At 44.4% G+C, this 21,117-nt stretch overlaps 1 protein-coding gene across 1 annotated transcript in view; it reads right to left on the minus strand.

The window, feature by feature from the left end:
• The window catches only part of FAM135B (family with sequence similarity 135 member B), a 157,774-nt gene that overhangs the window by 56,291 nt on the left and 80,366 nt on the right, over positions 1 to 21,117 (minus strand). The window contains exons 4-6 of the mRNA XM_054985916.1: positions 18,146 to 18,216; positions 15,274 to 15,447; positions 12,426 to 12,552 (exon numbers count right to left, since the gene is read on the minus strand). Of these exons, the coding sequence (XP_054841891.1) occupies positions 12,426 to 12,552; positions 15,274 to 15,447; positions 18,146 to 18,216 (372 nt within the window). The remainder of the gene's footprint in view (positions 1 to 12,425; positions 12,553 to 15,273; positions 15,448 to 18,145; positions 18,217 to 21,117) is intronic.

Here is a 21,117-nt window from a genome sequence, read left to right on the forward strand (position 1 = left end):
TATTATTATTATTAGTAGTAGTAGTAGTAGTAGTAGTAGTAGTAGTAGTAGTAGTAGAGTGTGTGTTATGTGCTGTCAAGTCACCTCTAGCCTATGGCGACTTCCAGAGAATCTTGTCATTGTATAACTCTAGCCTTCCTAGCTGAAAAATATTGCCATTACTCAGGCAGAAAGCTCTATGCCACTTCTATTGACCTCCGTAAAGCTTTTGATTCTATTAACAGGCCCCTATTATGGGAGAAACTTCACAGATTAGGTTAAGGACCAACGTCTTTTGTTTCTGCTCCGTAAATTCCATTCTGCAACCACTTGCCAGATTAGATTTGATGGGAGAGTGTCTCTTTCTCATAAAATTCCCGTGACTAAGGGTGTCAAACAGAGGTGTGTTTTGCTTACCTTTTAAATCTTTTTCTTTCTGATTTCTCTTCTTTTCTAGTAAAAATTGACGGCCATCCCCCTAAACTGAACTCCTTTTCGGTACATATCCTATTATATACAGGTGTTGCCGTGATTCTCCCTTTTCTAGGGTAGGCCTAATGCATTTCCTATTAGGGTCCATGGCCTATTGTAGACAGAACTCTCTTTTTGTAAACTTTGATAAGACAAAAATATTGGTTTTTTCAGGGATTTTTTTCTGGGATAAGATGTGGCGGAACTCTCAAAAGGAAAATGAGGAAGAAACACATGGGATTCTTTGAAATCATATTATTTTCAAACACTGTTGGCGAGTATTTTCAAGAGGTGCCGGAACTCCGTTCCCCTGTGTTCCCCCTGAAAAAAGTGCAGTTTTTTTTTCTAAATCCTGGAAGCATGTTTGTTGGAGAATAGAGGGAAGAGAAATAGAGCAGGTTAAATCATTCAGATATCTTGGTGTTCTATTCCAGTATAACTTAAACTGGTGTTCGATGTATTGTCGAAGGCTTTCACGGCCGGAGAATAATGGTTGTTGTGGATTTTCTGGGCTGCATAGCCGTGGTCTTGGCTTTTTGAAGATTCTTTTTGTTATGAGAAAAGATGGAATGGTTCTCATGTCCCTGCAGTGTAGGAGAAAAGTTAAAGAACAGAGTAGATGTGTTTTCTTGTTCCGAAGTGAATCTCTGCGTCTGTTGAAATGTTTCCTCCCCAAAGAGGTGTTCGATGTATTGTATTTCACGGCCGGAGAACGATGGTTGTTGTGGATTTTCTGGGCTGTATAGCCGTGGTCTTGGCCAAGACCATGGCTATACAGCCCGGGAAATCCACAACAACCATAAACTGGTGTTGTCATCAGGACCACCCTCTCATCTTGGCCAGGAATAAGATTGCGGCCATAACTCACTTCTTTCATCAAAGAGGTAACCAATTTGTCCCAGCTGTGCTTCAGATTTTTCAGGCTACAGTCATCTCACATCTGCTGTATGGGATTCTTGTGTGGATCCAGAATTTCAACAATGATGCAGAACGCATTAATGCTGTCTTCCTATGTAGGATCCTCGGCCTCCCCAATTCTGTAGCTTATCTTACTCTCTGCGCCGAGTTGGGTCTTCATCTTATTGAGTCGCGGGTGTGGATCACTGTTATTGAGTATTGGGTTCACCGCCATTTTAGCCCCCCCCAAAAAACAGTCTTATCGCTCTCCTCCCTGCAGATCCCTATATTTCTAAATGGTCACAATCTATAGTGTCTAAAATTAAATCCTTTGGTATTGACCTGGATTCTTGGGCCTTTGGTGGGGCAGTCCGAAGGAGGATTTGGGACATTGAAGCCCAAGTAATCAATGCTGGCTGCTCTGGAGTTTGTTTCCCACAGCCCAGTACTTTTCTAATCTGGTAATCCCATCTCATCGTAGAGCCTTCATGTTAGCCAGGTTCAATCTTTTTCCCTCGGCTATCTTAACATGCAGATATAAGGGTATCTCCTATAAGGAAAGAGTCTGTTCTTACTCTTATAATGAACCTGATTCTGTTTGACATTTCCTTCTTCATTGTCCCCAATACTCCTCTTTACATCACCATCTGATTTGCCCTCTTATGTCTTCTGCAAAATTCACGACTGATAACAAAACTTTTGTTGTTGTTGTTGTTATCTGATAATTCCCCTGAAATCACTGCATCTGTCGCTGAGTTCCTCTCATATGTATGTAAGTTCAAGGCAGGAGTTTACAATACTTAGACTTTACTGTGTACCTTTTTATTGTGTTTTTATTTTATCACATTTTTTGACTGGCTGAGATTTCATATTACCCTCTTGGTACGTATTTTTCATTTTTTTTATCTTGTTTTACTGTATTTTATGCCAATAAAAGGTTGATGATGATGATGATGACGATGACGACAACAACTTTTCCAGAGAATCATGTCTTCTCATAATGTGTTGTGTGTGTTATGTGCCATCAAGTCACCTACGACCAATGGCAACCCTATGAATGAAAGACCTCCAACATGTCCTATCATTAACAGACTTGCTCAGATCCTGCAAACTGGAGGATGTTGCTTCTTTTATTGTGTCAAGCCATCTTCCTCTTTTCCTACTGCCTTCCACTTTTCCTAGCATTATTGACTTTTCCAGAGAATGTCTTCTCATGATGTCACCAAAGTATCCTAACCTCAGTTTTGTCATTTTAGCTTCTAAGGAGGATTCAGGCTTGATTTGATCTAGTACTCAGTTATTTGTTTTTTTGGATGTCTGTGGTATCTGCAAAACTCATAGTAGTAAAAATAATAGTGGTAAAATGAAAAGCTTTCTTTGAGTTAAATAGGGGAGAAAAGCAAAAAATGCAAGTGACATACGGTAGCTCTAAGAATCATCAAAAACTATGGTTTTACCAGAGACCTTACCACTTATTGGATTCCTACTAATGCTATGTCTTTGTGAACTTCTATCTATTTACCATATGGCATTGTTTCTGGAAATATTCCTGATAATGACTGTACTAATCTCACACTGTGTAATCCACCTTAAGTCTCAGTGAGAAAGGCAGACTATAAATGGTATAAAATAAATAAATAAATAAATAGATTTCCGGTCAATTCCTAAATTCAATTCCAGTTTATTTTAACCAAACGTGATGTTATGCTACAGCTGGTATTGTTAGTAGAGCTGCTGAAGCACAGTGGTTAAGCAGTTTGGCTGTGAATCAGCACTCTACTGGTTTGAATCCCGTTACTGCCATGAGCTCATTAGGTGGCCTTGGGTCAGCCCCTCCTCTCAGCCTCAGCTCCCCAGCAGTATTGTGGGGATAATAATAACTCTAATTTGTCCACCACTCTGGGTGAGGTGGTGAAGCATTAATCTGTCTAGAAGCACAGTTGTTGTTGTTGTTGTTGTTGTTGTTGTTGTTGTTGTTGTTGTTGTTGTTGTTGTTGTTGTTGTTGTTGTTGTTGTTGTTGTGCTCCCCCAAATCCCCACCCACAGTCTTCCTGTGATTGCAAGGAATTGCCTGGCAATCCAATCCAGCCCCCTTTTGTGACTGCCAAAATCCCATGAATAAATTATTCTCAACAATGTCCTCAGATCTTGAAATTAAAACCCTGCAGAGATCAATGACCCAACTAGTTTCATCTACTTTGTAGTGTGGCATCAGCCTACACTTGACCTGGAAAATGCTAAATCACCCAGATGATTTCCTTTGTCATCTGAAAGGGAGGAGGAAGGACTGCCTACGGCCCCTTTCTTTTTAATGACTGCATGAATTAATAGCATCATACAGGGCTGCGAAGGAACAAGGAGAAAGCATGGTCTTAAAATAAAACCTGTCTCTGGCATGTCACTTGGCAAAAGTTAAGGAAACTGGACCTGTACAACCTGATGCTCCAGACATTTAATTATTCCTTCGGAGGAGCCAGCAGGCGCTCTGAACAAAGAGGTGTTGACATCTGTCGAAACCAGCAGCGCACCAGGCTCCTGCGTGCCATATCAAAGCAGAAAAAGCAGCAAAATTGAAGCTCATCTCCTTTGCAAATGAAGGCAGCAGCAGGGACCTTTTTCTCGTAATAAATTATCAAGCCGATCATGTCACCCGAGGCATCTATACTGGCATTAAGGATGTTTTTGAATTACTCATCCTCATTGTTGTAGCCCCAGATCCCAATTAACCCCAATTTTATTTCTCCCTTCTCTGACACAAACCTGTGAGTCTGCATTTTCCAGTTTTTTTTTAAAAAAGTGTGTGCCTTTTTAATACAATAGGATGAAATAGGTCGAAAGCTCACGATTAGACATGGGCGGGGGGGGGGCTGGGGGGGCTGGGGCTGGGGTTTGTGGGCCATTTAAAGGGCCCTGCCACTTGCAAGTGGCAGGTCCCTTTAAACTATCAACTGGCAGGCAGCAAGGGGAAGATGCCCAGGATGAAGTGAGTTTTTACTCACGAAACGGGTTAATGGTACTTGCCTGCACATCCCCGTCGGCGTTTTTTGAATAATTTAAATTATTGGACTGTGAATGATACAACACCTCTCTATGACTCTCCACCTTTGGCTTTCCATCAAAATAAGACACTTGGCACTTTAAATGAATGTAATGAACTGTACGGACGACAAAGACTTTTCAATGATAGGTGTACTGAATATGACCATATTGTGTATTTTTGTATTGTGAATTTATTAACTGTACAATTGCACTACTGCACTTTTGCACTTTCATATGATATACAGAATATACAACTATTGTGAATTGGTTCCCTGTTGTTGTTTTTTCCCTTTTTTTACCACCTGGAAATTAGCAACCCTACGACCCATTATATAAGTCTCATTCCATTTACAGCTTCCCTGTAACTCACTCTCTCCCTTCCCTACATTTTAACCTGAGAAATCAGAGGCTTGCTTTTAGCACCTCTCTTTTGTCGGTGGCAGTCACATGGAATCCACATCGGCCATAAAAAAAAAGGAAGGAAAGCAGCAATAAACATTAACTAAGCAAGCTATCTGCTGTTGATAAACAAGCTCATTAGCTCAATTATCTCAGTAATTGACACTGTCTCCGCAAGCTGGAAAGCAAAACAGATCGTAACTCGGCTGTGCGTTCGGAAAAAAAATCAAACAACAACAATAACAAAAGCTTGTAGAAACCAGAGGAAAATCAAAAGTGACCTGTGATGGCTGACATGCTTCTAATTGGGGAGTTTTAATTCTGCATGGCTGTCACTCTTCGAACGGCACCACAGAGGCAACACAGCTGTTATAACTGATAATAGAGTATCTGCTTGAGAAAACACCCTATTTTTTCTTGCAGATCAAAGTTAGTATAGCATCTCCATTACGTACAGTTATTTTAGCACCTGTCCTTGACCTGTGAGAACAGGCAGCCTAGTCTTCCTGATACACCTTCCTGTTGCACAAAGCTCAAACCTCGCCATTACAGGGGTTTGAGCGTTGTGCTTAGAGCTATTTTTGCCCAAACCTCCTTCCCAAAGAAGGAAGATAGTATGCTTTGGGTGGATTGGACCCAAATGTGGAGGGTGTCCTTGTGAGTTGGGGGACTTAGCATACAAGGAGACAAAGTGAGAGGGGAGAACTAGCAGTATCTCTACCAATGTATACCGGGATCATTCCCTTAGAGGACTCTCTAAAAAACAGGTGGGTGTTCAAAAGGAATGGTTTTTTATTAAGGAAGCAGTAAAAGGCAAACATACAGGAAAAATGCATGGCATACACAAAGAGATTACTAGAAATAGGGAGGAAGAGGGAGAGAGAGAGATTCAGGGTTAGGGGATATTTACCAGAATAGGAGATAGAGAACATCTGTAGAGAGTAACGACTGAGAGACCAGCATTTTGCGGCAAGAAGGAGAGGGCTCAGACGTGCGTCTGAGGTTGTACATAGGATCCCAAGACACACACACTGAGCTCATGGCAGGGTAGCCCAATTATACCGTGATGTGTACTTTGGGGCAGGATTGCATCTTCTTGGCTGTCTCCAGAGGTAAGATAATGAATTGGGAAAGGCTTGAATGAGCATGCCTGGGCAGAATGATTGGTAAAAAGGTGATTGATGACCCACGATTTAGCAGAAAGGAAGACATATCAAGTCTCTGAATAACTCTGATTAGGAAGGAGGAAGAGGGAAGATTGGAAGGGTGTGGATGAGATTAATTTAGGAAGACCTCTTTTGTCTTAAGTCTTTGCACAGCTCTGGGGTGTGGGGCAGTTGATTAGTTTTGCCTCATGACTAAAGATGAACCAAAGTTTGTGACGAACCAGACAGGTTCGTGGTTCGCAAACCAGCGGTTTGTCAGAGCCCATTTCTGACAAATTGCCATGAACTTTAGGCTAGTTTGTTTGGTTCATTTTTTGATTCATCACTGCAGACAGCCTGGCGCCAATCAATCAGTTTCCTAGACAACAGGGGATGGACTTTCTGCAGACCTTCTGCTTACCCAGAACTGACCTTCTGCTGGCCTGGCAGTGACCTTTTGCTGACCCGGAAGTGATGATTTACTGACATGGATGTGATGTCTTCATGAAACAAACGAACCATTTCATGAACCGGGGCAGGTTTGTGAAAGTTCATGGTTCATGGTTCATGAAATGAGACGAACCACAAACTGCAAGGTTCGTTTTTTTCTGGTTCATGCCCATCTCTACTCATCATGACTCATGTTCCAGTAATTTTCTGACTTCAGCCAGGTCGGAATCCATTCTGCTTAGCCAGATAGCATGTCTTGTGTTCAGGATGCTTGAAGAGAAGGGGTTTGTGATATTGCCATATTATTTAACTGACCTTTCCATGAGAGGGAGGATTTGACTACTAACAGGACAGGCACCTCATGCATCTTGGCCAAAACAGGAAAGGTAGAGATTTGTAGATTTAAGTAGTAAGATTGCTGAGAACTTTATGGTGAACATGTTCGGCAGGTGAACATACAATTTTCAGCAACTCCTGATCAGTCATGAGCCAAGCCTTGGATCTTCTCACTTTGCCTTGTTACCAAAGCAGCATGCTCGACTGCTTTGTGGCTGCAAAGTAACTATGGAGTTTCTTCTTCTTCTAGTTGCTTGGGGTCAAGCATGAACTTTTGGTCCTTCTCAGATAGGACAAAAAAGGTAACCCTAATCCTTTTTACCAGCTTTACCCTGATCTGGATAGCTCAGGAGAGCCTGATCTCATCAGATCTCAGAAGCTAAGCAGGGTCAGCCTTGGTTAGCAATTGGATGGGAGACCTCCCAAGAAGACCAAGATTACAGAGGCAGGCAATAGCAAACCACCTCTGTTAGCCTCATGCCAGGAAAACTCCCCCAGGGGTCACCATAAGTCAACTATGACTTGAGGGTGGGATTTCATTTTCACTTTACTCAGGAATGAGTTAGGCTGTTAAATAGGCCCTAACTGAGGTAAGCAGGCTGTTTGCTGCACAGTAAGGAGATCCCTGAGGCATCATATGATGGAAGGTGTATCCCAGAACTGTTAGGGAGAGTGCATATGGAACAACAATATTGTGTTAGCTGCTTAGGAAAGAGAGTTCACACAGAGCCTCGCCTGAGTCCTTCATGATAAGGAATTCAGTTCAATATAGGAGAGAGATTGCATTCTAGACTAACAAGCTAATCTAGGATACATGGAGATACAGAAGAGCATGTCTTGCTCTCATGGTGACAAGATGGAGAAATAGAGAGAGGGTGTCCACTGGAAGAAAGTTGTTCTAAGAGTAGCAATTAGAGATGGGCATGAACTGCAAGACGAACTAAAGTTCATCACAAACTGGGTCGGTTCGTGCTTTGTGAACCAGCGGTTTGTGGAAGCCTGTTTTCCATGAACTTCCACAAACTGGTTTGCCAGTTTGTTTGGTTTGTATAAAAGCCCAGTACCCCTTTCCGTACATTTCACTCCCTGATCAGCTGCTTGTTGGGGATCTCCATGACAAACAGCTGATCCAAGTCGGTGGAGGGTGAAATGCCCCTTTCCCTGCCACTGAGAAGCGGCACAGAAGCAGCAAGGAAAGGGGTATTTAAACCCCGCAAACCACGAATCGGTTTGCGAACGGGGCAAGTTTGTGAAATTTCGTGGTTCATGAAATGGGATGAACCATGAACCACACTGTTCTTTTTTTCCCAGTTCATGCCCACCTCTAGTAGCATTCTATATATCAAAGGGAAAGCACCAGAGCAGTAGAAAGGAAGGATGCACAGGGTCCTGACTTGTCTATATCTTTGGCCCTAGAGTCCCCCTGAAGTCCAAGACAGAGTAGAAATGCACGTTACTTAGTACCTGGGGACGCTCAACTGAACCTCATTTCATGTGTCCGCCCTCCAACTTTCCAGGCACATAATCACATAATCACACTTCTATTTGCTCCACATGAATACATTTACGTGTTCAATATCAGTTCCTCCTCAACTGTGAAAAGTATCCCAGTTTCACCCACCTCCACATCCATTCATTGAAATGCAGATCTTGACACTTTCTCACACCTTAAAGAAATGCAAATTGGCAAGTCAAAAGAGCCCACAGTACTTGCTCTTGCAGCGAAAACAGAGCTTAATTGGTGCTCTGCCCTCTGGACTCACTTGCAGATGTCGCACACACAGGACACAAAGGATGCCGCACATAAAAGTAGCATTCACGTGCGCCAAGCAAGAACAGCCTGCACGTGAATTGAGAACCACGCATAAAATCCTGCACTTGAGCACCGCTAAGTAATCCATAGCATGTATTCCCACTCTAAGAGATGTCACAAAGTCTTTCACATCCAACAAGACCATCTTCTCACGGCGGACCAGACCCAACGTGGTTGGAAGATGACCTCCCTTCTGCTGGGGCTCCATTGTTAGAACCCCAATGCTGTCCAGCATGGTGGGGGAGCTCAGCTCCTCTTGGAACGTGTGCAGAAAAGAAAAAAGGAGCACTACTAGATAGAGTAGGAGAGGAATTGCCCATAATGGTGACAGCCTAATACACAGAGTAACCTGCATTAAACGGGGTGAGTAGGGAATGTTCAATGTTGCACAGAGCAGCTGTTAACAGTAAACCGTAATTTAACCCGGGTTAAAAGTCTGGTGTTTTCATCATGAAGTGGGCTGAAGTGGCTCCTTCTTGACAAACCACAATTTGTAATGTGTCAATATTTCTTTATTATTTTGTAGATGTTTCTGCCTCCCTGAAAAAATGCTAGAGCCTATCCAGGAGAATGATCTGCAAAAGAACAGATGTAATTGTCATATTTGCAAATATTTACTTGGCTGCCTAACAAACGAAACTTTGTTTTCAGTTTCAATGTACCGACCAACTTGCTATTCATGGAATCATAGAATCTTAGAGCTGGAAGGGGCCTTACAGACCATTGAGTCTAACCTCTGCCCATTGCAGGAACAGCCTAAAACATCCCCAACAAGTATTCGTCCAGCTGCTCCTTGAAGACTGCCAATGAGGGGGAATCCGTCACCTCCCTAGACAGCCTATTCCATTAATGTGAAGAAGTTTTTCCTAAGGTCCAGCCGGTACCTGCCCTCCTGTAGTTTAAACCCATTGTTTCGAGCCCTTGCTTTTTTGCAAGATGTCAGAGTATTTCACAGCCTAGGCAGTTCTCTGCAACTGGCTCAACTGAACAGTATCTTGGAAGAATGAGTCACCCGTTCTCCCCTGCTTCCAAATCTGCAGTAATTGATGATAAATCTGTTGCTTTATTTGGGACACATCACTACGGTTGTGGCACATTAGAAAATCATTCATATTTGTTTCATTCATCATTGACACGGCTGAGAGGAATGGAATGCTAAAACTGCCTTGTCTTTTGAATGTCATACTCACCCTCCTGAGGAGCTCTGAGAATGGCCAGTTGGTTTTGAGATGGAGGAAAAAGAAGAGTTATACAGCTAACTTGTATACTCATAGCTAACCAAGCTATCAGGGATTAGTTATATAAGTATTTATTTTCCTAGTCTACATTTACAGTGGCACCCTTTAAAGACCTCTTTGCTTGCATACCTCCTTATTTTCCTGTCTATTTACAAAAAGCGTATTTTATATGCCTGTTTTCCAGGACTCCTTGTCTCTCATAATGAAACAGAGCTTGTAGAGTTGCCCTGGACTGTCTTGCTGCTCGAGGAAGTAAGGAGTATAAAATGCTCTAAATAATATAAAACACAACTGTCCGGAATCGTGGGAAACCCCCCCCCCCTGAACTTACCGCAAGCGCCGGAGGGGGAAAGCCCCAAACAGCCACATCGGCAGTGGCCCAAATGGAGGCAAGCAGGCCCAGAGATGAAGTGATCAGCCGTCCGAGCCCAGTAACAGTGGCAGGGCTGGCAGAGGGCCACTCAAACAAGAGGCAGGTGGCCGCAAACCCCTCTCCCAATACCGTGGCGGCGTCTTGGCCAAATGCAGGGCAGGGTGAGTGGGAGATGATGCCAGAGGTTGCCAGCACCCTGACACAAGCCCTGGGAACCATGGGCCAGCAGGGCCCGAGAGAGCAAAGGGAAATGCCACCGTGGCTCCTCCTGGGGCGGGCATGGTGCGGTCCAGCCAGCCCCGCCCTGCAGAGATGCTGAGGAAGCCTGAGCCGGGGGGAGGAACCCAGAAGAGGGAGAATTAAGGGGGAAGAGCCTGATTGGCCCCAGCAGAGAGTCTGTCAGACGGGTGAAGAGGGGATTGGAGGGAACCAGGGGCAGGGGGCAGGGGCTGTCATAAAAGCAGGCCCCATAAAAGCAGGCAGCCAGGCCGGGTCAATGAGGAGTAGTTGGATGGAGTCAGTGGTTGGAGCATTGAGTGGAACAGAAAGAGGGAGAGTGACGGAGCTCAAGAACCCTGCCTACCCAACGGGAGTGAGAGAGGGCTTAGGGAGCAGCAAACCCCCCTCCTCCTCCCATTTCTGAGACCCACCATGACCTACCTCAGAGGAGTCAGGGGCCAACCTGGAGCGGCCGCCACCCCCTGGTTCCGACGCCCAGGGAGTCGACGCCAACAACAACCATCAGTGGCTATTAGCCCCAGCAACTAAATGGAACATCTGTATCTAAAGAAGGTAACCCTCAGAATAGATTACTACAATACACTCTACATAGGGCTGCCCTTGATGACTGTGCCTCAGAATATAAATGCTGGGGAGCAATAGCATTGAACTCATAAAGCTGCCATATACTGACTCAGTCCCTTGGTCTATCAAGGTCTTTTTGAGTGGCAGCAGCTTCCCAGGGTCTCAGGTGTAGGTCTTTCCCATCACCTATTACTATATGATTTTAACTGGAGATGCCAAGAATTGAACCTCGGACCTTCTGTGTTTAATGTAGATGTTCTACCACTTAGCCAAGGCTCCTGCCCAGCTTGAGAGACTTCCATGGGCAACTGACTAGCCATTGTGTGAAAAAAAATCCTGGACTAGAAGGCCTATTGGTATGATCCAGCACAACTATTCATAAGGAACTGATCCCACCAATGAATGGTGACTCTTTCAATATGGCAGCATCGTATTCAAGAGTTGTGCCTCCAAATCTTTTCCTGCATATTGAGAGATCCTGGAATGCACTTATCCGATCAAATCCTGTCTCACTGGAAATGATAACCCACTTAGCATTGCTGTTGGCAATATATGGACAGAGATGCATACAGACATGAATCAGGTTCTCTATATTCAAATCTATTGATATTTTGCCATCCTCCCCTTATATTTTTTGGCTTACTCTCATGTTCCTCTTACTACTGAAAAAAGACTCAACTAATGTATTCACTAATCCCAGGGCCGTATTATTCATAAGGCTGACTAGGTTGAAGCCTAGAGGCCCCGCAGGGACTAACGGCTCGTCAATTTTTTTAATTTTTTTTTCCTGAGGCACTGTTACCTGCGCCCTAGGGCTCCAGTGGTTAATGGCACTTTGCACTCTGCTTCGTAGCAATATATGTACATATCCATACCCATATCTATATTCTTATAAGTATACTATAAATTATTTTAATGACATATTGCTTACCGGTTCCTTTTTTGTCCATATCTCTATTCCAATATTTAGGTGAGAGTAATAAATAAAATTATACCCCCAAAATGTGCTTTCCTGAAGAGTTCTACTTGCACAATAATAATATTTTTAACATTGTGAATAGAATTCTTCAGGAGACCCTCAAAATGGATACAGGGCTGGGTAATGTGGTCTAGTACCTACCATACTAGGGTCAGGCTGTCAGGTGTAGTGGGGTGAAAGACTGAAGTGCCGGAGAGGGCCCGAAATACTTGGCCATGGGTTAATAAGGCCCTGACTAAGCTCCAGATATGCACACATACTCATGTAGTCAACATTGCTACTCTCCTGGTTATCTGTGACAAATAAGAACTATTTGCGGGTGATCAAGCAAAGTCCACCATCAATGCAACAAATAAAGAAAGTGCAGAAAACATGCAGTCCACCTCTGGGCTACATCAGAAGAACAGCTCACCCAATCTGTAGATCCTCTTTTGGGAGTGTCCAGAGCTATATCTGAGTACTACGGATCAAAAATTATCATGTTCAAATGTCTGACCCATACCTCTGAAGCAACAGGCTTGCAGTAGCCAGCCCCAAACACCAGATTTTCAAGCGACATCCCAGTTGGATCTGGGCCGGTTTCCAAGCTGCTTTTACCAAGCCATGAGCCTCTCCCCGGGCGAGCAAAGCTAGATATCAAAAGTATAACAAAAGACCCAAAGTTAGAAGCATCAACAATGCAGTACATTTCAAAGCCTCGCCTCGCATGATTTCCCTTCTGACCTAAGAATAGCTAGTCATTTTTATTGCCCGTAAAATTTTGCTATTTTAAAGCAGCAACTCTCAAAGATGAAGAATCTAACAAAACTTCATCGAGTCAAGTGTTTCTCAAGCTGTGTTCTGGGCTTCCTTGTAGGCTTTTAAAAGGCATTTTTTCAATAAGAAGGATTGGAACAGCAGACACACTTCGCAGAAAGATAGTTTGCTGACAATTTTCAAGGATTGAAGAGGACATTTGGAGGGGTGTTCAGACCATGACTAATAACAAATAAACTAAGTACACTGTGTTCCTTAATGCTGATGTTATATGAATCCAAAACAGAAGGTTAATCATCACCGGTAATGTTAGGAAACATTTAGATCTGGCTATTATTCTGACTTCTGGTTGTCTGGCAAAAAGTTCAAGAAGGTTAGCTCGAAGGAAGTGAGGAGAGAGTGACTAAGTAGACATATAACATATAAATAGGGACATCATTCAATCCTTAGAGCTGCATATATATCTTGCCCTCCACCCCAATAAGTTGCATGAAGTGGGGGAGGGCACATAAGTAGTCCAGGGACTATTGTAGCAGGTACAATTTAATTGATTCCTTTTGAACTCAGAAAGACTCCATGATGAGTCAGAAAGATGATGATGATAATGATGATGATGATGATGATGATGATGATGATGATGACGATGATGGTGATGATGGTGATGATGATGATGATGATGATGATAAAACAACAACAACAACGTTCTATTTATATACCACCCTTCAGGACAACATAACCCCCACTCAGAATGGTTTACAAAGTATGTTATTATTATCCTCACAACAATCACCCTGTGAGGTGGGTGGGGCTGAGAGAGCTCTCAGAAAGCTGTGACTGACCCAAAGTCACCCAGCTGGCTTCAAGTGGAGGAGTGCTTTGGGAATCAAACCTGAAGACTGAAAAGGAGTCTGAACCAACAAGAATCAGGGGAAGGCAGATCAAGTATAGCCCTCATAATATTAGTGAAATAACGAATGAGGAGTCTAAATGGAAAGATGACACGTTTTTAGGTTAGTGGAAGATACAACACACATCAGATGATGTATGCGACTATTGTTAATGGTGTGATTAAGACGAACTCAAAACAGAACAAATGGCAGGGAAAGAGGGTAGGAGAAATGGAAGAAGATGGCCAACCCGGCTGCATGTGAAACATGCTTAGGCTGGGGGCCACTTTTTGCCTCACTGCATGAAGGGAGAGGCAGCCTTACATTCCTGGGCATCCAGGCTTTGGGAGGTGGGCCCTAGCCCTATAAAGTGTGGCGCTGCCTCTGTAGGGCTCAGTCAGCTTTGAAAGCTTGGCCCACACACCATGCCCTATGGCAGTACAGGATTAGCTGGTTGCTGGTTACCAGGGCCAGGTAGGAATTTTTTCTCCTTTCCCCAATTTTGCACAGGGAAGAGGTGTTTTTCGCCTACCTTCTACTGTCTTATAGGAGTGGTATTTGGAGAGGTGGAACTGTAACCTAGGTCCCTGGCAGGTTAGATTTGGGTAGACAGAGCGGGCCGGTGAGCACCCGGTGGCACCTCCCCATTTGTCAGGGATTGGCTGGTGGGCTGTACGGCTGCCAGCTGAAAGGGCAGACTGCCTGTGGGACCCCCTGTACAAGTCCTTCCCTTGGGCTTCACGGCTGGGTTGTATGGAGCTTTAAGGGGGGAACCATTCGCCTGGCCAGCCAGTTTACAACCATTTGCATGGATGGCTCGCACCTGGGGCAGGGGTGACTCGCCCAGACAGATTGGGGAGGAGTTCTGGGGTGATCCCTTGGTCCTGACACGTACCGTTAGTGATGCCCTTGCCATTATTAAGTTTAATGTTGGTCAATAAATGGCCCAAATTTATACCCAATCCTTGTGTCTGTCCCTTCATTCCGAATTGGGGGGGGGGTGCAAAGGAAGGACTAAAAAGTTGAGAATGATTTGTTGCAGGTAGGTTCTGTTTTCTTCTATTTCACAACTGAACCATCAGTCATCTTTTATCTATTTTTAATAATAATCATCATAATAATGATAATGATAACAACAACAACATTCAATTTATATACAACCCTTCAGGATGACTTAACCTCCACTCAGAGCAGTTTACGAAGTATGCCATTATTATCCCCACAACAAAACACCCTGTGAGGTGGGTGGGGCTGAGAGAGCTACAGACAGCCGTGACTAGCCCAAGGTCACCCAGCTGGCTACAAGGGGACGAGTGGGGAATCAAACCTGGCTCTCCAGATTAGAGCCCTGCTGCTCTTAACCACTACACCAAACTGGTTTTCTCATTACCAGCAGGCAATGATTTACCAAGCAAGCAAAACATGAATATTTGACCATGCACATAGAACATGAAAATCAAGAAGGAGGCATAAGCCACTGGTACAGTACATACTTAACATGGAGAAGGGCATTCCCTGGCAACTCCGGGTAAATGAACTCATGTAGCAAAAGTGAAAAAGTCATCTTCCCATCCCCTTTGAGCCTCAAACAATCACAGTAGACAATGGTACAGTGGTACAAGGCAGCTTTCCATACCCTGCTTATGAATCTGTTTTTGTCTTTTCCGTACCTGCGGATTCAGCGTTTATTCTTTCATTGACCTTTACCTGATCAAGGGTTGGTGTAATGCCACTAGGGAGGCATGTACAGTCACAGAGATTGCAGATAGGTGGAAGTAGTCAAACATGACCGGGACGTGGTGGTGTAAGCCTTGCCTTGGGTGGAAGTGAAGCCCCAACGTGCGACTGCTTATCACCGGGACTGTCGCAACGTCTCTCAGCCTGGAAAGAAAGTCGAGGAAAGCCTTCTGTCAGTGCTATCTGCCGCAACATTACAGCCCGAGAGATGATGACGTGAGTGGAATTTTGATCGCTTGGCAGGGATTCTCTCTCAGCAAAAAGAAACATTTACGAGTCTGGTGCTCAGCTCTCAATTGTACGAGTGGGAACAATGTCAATACTGTGACATCCCCATAAGAAACCTAAAGCGATTTATGTTGCCAGATTCACAGATTCACTTTTTTTTTTAATGCAGCAACTGGCCCTGAGCTCACTTTTGCCATTTTGTAAGAAGCTATCAATACAGCCCAGATCATGTTTCCTGTCGGTGTTAAGTAGTTTGTGAGCAATAAAAACAGATTGTTTTTTTTCCACATCTTTGTTGTTAGACTGAATGCATGCTTAAAATTAGAGAGGGTGTCTTACTCATACCCTTGCAGCTGGCATTAGACATCTGAGTACCCAGTATGGAAGTACCACCCCTTCTCTGGTGGTGGAGAGTGCCCTCAAGTGATGGCTGACTTTTGGTGACCCCTGCTGGGTTTTTTTTTATGGCAAGAGACTAACAGGTGATTTGCCATTGCCTGCCTCTGCAACTCCCATCCAGGGCTCATTTTGAGGGGGAATGCACAGGAACGCAGTTCCAGCAGTTCCCCAAAGAGGTCACATGACAGGTGGCCCCACCCACCTGACTCTCAGCCATTTTGGGCCAGGATTGGGGATGAAACAGCCCAGATCGGGCCTCTGACAGGTGGTGGATCATTCTCCCGCTCAGCAGCGGCCCGATCCTGACCATTTTGGGTCCCTTTTCGGCCATTTTCAGTCCCTTTTTTGCAATTTGGGGCCCAATTTCAGCCCTGAATGGCCAGGATTGGGTCCAAAACAGCCAAGATAGGTGATGTCAGGGGGTGTGGTATATGCAAATCAGTTATGCTAATGGCACATTCCTGGTGATGTCAAGGGGCGTGGCACATGAGTTATGCTAATGAGTTCCTCCAGCTTTTTTTCTTCGAAATGACCCCTGCGTCCCATCCAATTACTAACCAAGGCCAACTCTGCTTAGCTTCTGAGATATGATGAGATCAGACTCACCTGGGCTATCCAGGTGAGGGTACCCCCTTCTCTACTTCATATATATAGATAAACCTGCCACTTTTCAAGCATCTGATAAAAAACACACCAGAATATAAGAAAAACCTGTTGGATTAGACCAATAACACTTCTTGACCAGCATCCTGTTTCCCACAGTGATAATGAAATGCCCTGGGAGGTCAACAAGCAGAGCGGAGGCCTGAGAGCCAAGCTACAAGTGACGCCTGACACAGGTTGGACACGTATCAGCTTACCTCAAGTTTTGATGGGAAATGTAGGTGTATGTCTCTCCATTTAGTCAAAGTTTACAGAGCAGCAGTCTATAGGAGTGAGAACATGCGGTCGGGAGGGGAGTGCAGGCGTCGGGCTCTCACCGGGCGCCCCCCTTCCCCTCCACTGAGTGTGTGGGGGGAGGTTTCTGTAAACTTCAATTAAATGGAGACCGAAGCTGCAAGACCAGGATGCCTACATTTCCCATCAAAACTTGAGCTAAGCTGACAAGTGTTCAACCTGTGTCAGGCGTCACTTGTAGCTTGGCTCTAAGCCTCCCTGTTATCTTCCCCCAGCAACTGACATTTAGAAGTATACAGGCTCTGAACATGAGAGATCATGGCTAATAGTCACTGATAGACCTATCCTCCATGAATTACTCTTTTTTTTTAAAAAAAGCCACCTAAGCTAGTGGACGTCAGTACATCCAATGGTGGTGAATCCCAAAATTATACGTAGTGTAAAAAAAGTATCGTGATGTCCTGTGCTTCATTGAGTGCCCCCTAGAGTTCTGAGGAGAGGAAGGAAAGCGTAGGTCTATGCTCAAAGATCAAGGTGGACAGATCTCATGTCTATAGCAGCGATACCAAGGAATGCCTGAGATTTTGGAGAGCTAGTCAAAATAGACAACACTAGTCCAGACAGACAAGTGGTGACTTTCTAAATGATGTCACGTTCTGTTGGAAAGAGGCCGCTGATTAAAAATGGTTTGGCGTGTGACTAGAGTTTTGTGAATCATGGCCAGAGTAAATGATGCAACTGGGCAGATAACTCTGAAATGCTTTGTTGTCATGCTATACTTCTACTCTCTTTCATTAATCAAGATCGCTGAAGATCTTTTTTCTAAGGGCCTCCCCAGAACCTTGAAGGTTGTCACTCTACACATGGCTGTTCCCTTGGTAACTTTCAAGGATAAGGCAGGATCTCTGCATTATCCTCCAGAATTCTAGCTGATGGTGTTGGGAATCCACCATGAGCCTGCTATAGTGGGGAGGGTGGAATATAAATCGAATTAAATAAATAAATAAATAAATCTTAAAGAACTAAAGTCCCCTCTCAAAACTGGATGTGACAACACAAACAGCAAGTCTTCCATAGCACATGCATTTTCAAGTAATTTTAGTCTCTGGAGGAGGGATGAGAGCGATTGATTGCTTGCAAAGTTCAGTATCCAAGAATCCATTTTGAAAAGTGGATTTAGCAGCAAAAGATGTGGGTGGCTCACACAGGACGAAGCCAAATCTAACTTCAGAAGTCTAAATGAGGGCGATTTAGGTCAATGGTGAAGGGAATGGCTATTGGAACGATGCCTTCCCCAAGTCTTAAATGGCGTGCTCACTGTTGTTCGCTGTCTGTAAAGAGGAGGTCCAGCTTGAGTTGAAAATCTGCTTCACTTAAAGCTTCTTCCACCTATACAGACAAAAAACAAACCTTCCATTACAAACCCGTTGAGAAGGAAAAGAGAGAGGGGGGTGTTGGAGGAAAGCCTCATGGAATATGCAACCTGAAGTGTGCAAGAGATCTATCAAAAGGCCCTGATAAATCATATGTGTTTACCTGAGACGGAAAAGACACTGAGGGCCAAGCTACAAGTGACAAATGACACTTGAATGGCAAGTGGATTGAGTGGAGGGCAAGTGAACAGGGAGAAATACACTTGCTGTTCAAGTGTCATTTGTCACTTGTAGCTTGGCCCTCAGTCCCATCAACGATTGATTGTCGACGCTTAGGTTAAAGTGGCCCTGAAGAAATGTGATGACTGCCATAAGAATAGCTGACCCCAGTTTGAAGAACTGAGGTTCTGAAACTGAGCTCCAGGAGAAACATAGCCAAGTTGTTGGGTGAAGTTCATTCAGCATCCTTGAGAATGGTCAGTGCTTGGGGGCCTGCCCTCTTTAGAGAGAGCTGTACATGGCTTCTATGGGGGCAGAGCTGGACCAAGTGCCAGTTTGGTGTTGGTGTTAAGAGCAGCAGAACTCTAATCTGGAGAACCAGGTTTGATTCCCCACTTCTTCCCTTGAAGCCAGTTGGGTGCCCTTGGGTCAGTCATAGCTTTCTCGGGGCTCTCTCAGCCCCACCCACCTCATAGGGTGATTGTTGTGAGGATAATAACAACATACTTTGGTGTAGTTTGATGTAGTGGTTAAGAGCAGAAGGACTCTAATCTGGAGAACCATGTTTCATTCCCCATTCCCCACATGAAGCCAGCTGGGTGATCTTGGATCAGTCACAGCTCTCTCAGAGCTCTCTCTGCCCCTTTTACCTCACAGGGTGTCTGTTTGTGGGGGATAATAATGACACTGTAAACTGCTCTGAGTGTGGCATTAAGTTGTCCTGAAGAGCAGTATATAAGCACAAATTATTATTGTTGTTGTTGTTGTTGTTCTTATTATCATCATTATTATTATTAAGTAACCCATGTTACCCAATCAATAGGAGGCTTCCGTAGAGACACTATATAAGCCTTGTCCAGCTCATGGGCCAGCACACTTTTGGCACTCAAGGTCAACTATGACTTTAGCACTTCCCCTTCCATTGAGAAGTAAAACAGTTTAGATCCAATCCAACCAACTTCTCTGATGGTGGAAAATGGGAGGAGGGATTGCCTCTCACAGCTATGCTGAAGATCATGGACCCTGCATGTATAAAAAGCTATGGGGGATAGGTATGCAACCCTGTTGCCCCCTGCCACTCAGAATGGTTGCAGGAGAAAAAATAAAGTTTAAAAGAAGTGATGTCTCCACGGTCACTGTGACACTTGTGGGTATAACCTGGAAGTGGCAAAGAGTAACTCTAGGAATCACCAGAAACTTTGTGGTTACCATAGAGTTTCTGGCAATTCCTAGAGTTACTTTTTGTCACTTATGGTTTGTGCCCAGAAGTGACATAGAAATGTTGATGACATCACCAACACACTCCTCTTTTTCTCTGCCCCCAGCTCTTCTGATGGTTGCCTATTAGGGCTGTAGTAAGGAGGGGAACTGGGTGAGAATCAATGAAAATATCAGTATTTGATATTTTTATTTATATTGTCAGCTCTGCCTAATTTCCGCATGTGGGTTCTTGCTGTAGCTACTGATCCACCCATCTGCTCTGAATAATGTGGTGTTATCTTTTTGAGGTCAAGCAGAATTTGGGGCGGGGGGATTTTCTTAAGACTGGCTTGGTAAGGAAGATTTTTGCTCCTGCTTGTTTGGTAGGGTTTAGATGAAAAGCAATTAAGCCTGGTCCAAGGACTTGTTAAGTTCTTACTAGAGTGGCAAGGAATACTGTGGGTTGCCAACACATAGGTAGGGCTAATTTGACCAGCACCGTGAGGCAAGTTTATTTAGTTAATATGCTCACAGATCACTTCTCAACTAAAACATGCCCAAGGCAGTTTATAACACAATAAAGTCAATAAGAAACCAGTAAAATAAAATAAAAATCAATTAAAGTACAGTCAGGGCTTTTTTTCTGGGAAAAGAGGTGGTGGAACTCAGTGGGTTGAGCTCGGAGAAAATGGTCACATGGCCGGTGGCCCCGCCCCCTGATCTCCAGACAGAGGGGAGTTTAGATTGCCCTCCATGCTGCGGCATGGAGGGCAATCTAAACTCCCCTCTGTCTGGAGATCAGGGGGCGCGGCCACTGGCCATGTGTCCATTTTAAAGAGGTTTCGGAACTCCGTTCCCCCGCATTCCAGCTGAAAAAACGGCTTGAGTACAGTGAAATTCAATAGAAGTCAGTTTCTCAATAGTGCTACTCCCCCTGCCTCACCATCCCTTACTGAAAAGGCAGGTCTTCAAACACCTCCAAAGGGCCTTTAAAGAAATGGCCATTCTCAATTCCTGAGTTCAAACCTTGGGGGCAACAGCTGAAGAAGCTCTGCCCTGTGTTCTCAACCAGCTAAGCATGGTTCTTGAAGGAAAGCTGTCTGGAACAACCTCAGGTCACGGATGACAAAAAATAGTGAGGAGCAGTCCTTTAGGCACTCTAGCCATTGCAGGTTTTAAAGGTCAAAAGAAGCACTTTGTATTGAGCTTCAGAACAAATCAGAAGCGATTCTAGATGGTATCACACTGGCTTCATATGATCTAGGGTTGCCAACCTCCAGGTGGGGCCTGGAGATCTCCTGGACTTACAACGGATCACTGAACAACAGAGATCCGTTCCCCTGGAGAAGATCGCCATGGAGGGTGGAGTCTACAGCATTTTACCTTGCTGAAGTCCCTCCCCGCCTCAAACACTGCCCTCCATCGCCAACTCTCCAGGAATTTCTCAGCCCAGAGTTGGCAACTCTATCACTCTGGCAGGCACCAGCAAGGCTTTTAG

The sequence above is a fragment of the Eublepharis macularius genome, chromosome 7 (assembly GCF_028583425.1).
Source record: "Eublepharis macularius isolate TG4126 chromosome 7, MPM_Emac_v1.0, whole genome shotgun sequence".
Lineage (NCBI taxonomy): Eukaryota > Metazoa > Chordata > Lepidosauria > Squamata > Eublepharidae > Eublepharis > Eublepharis macularius.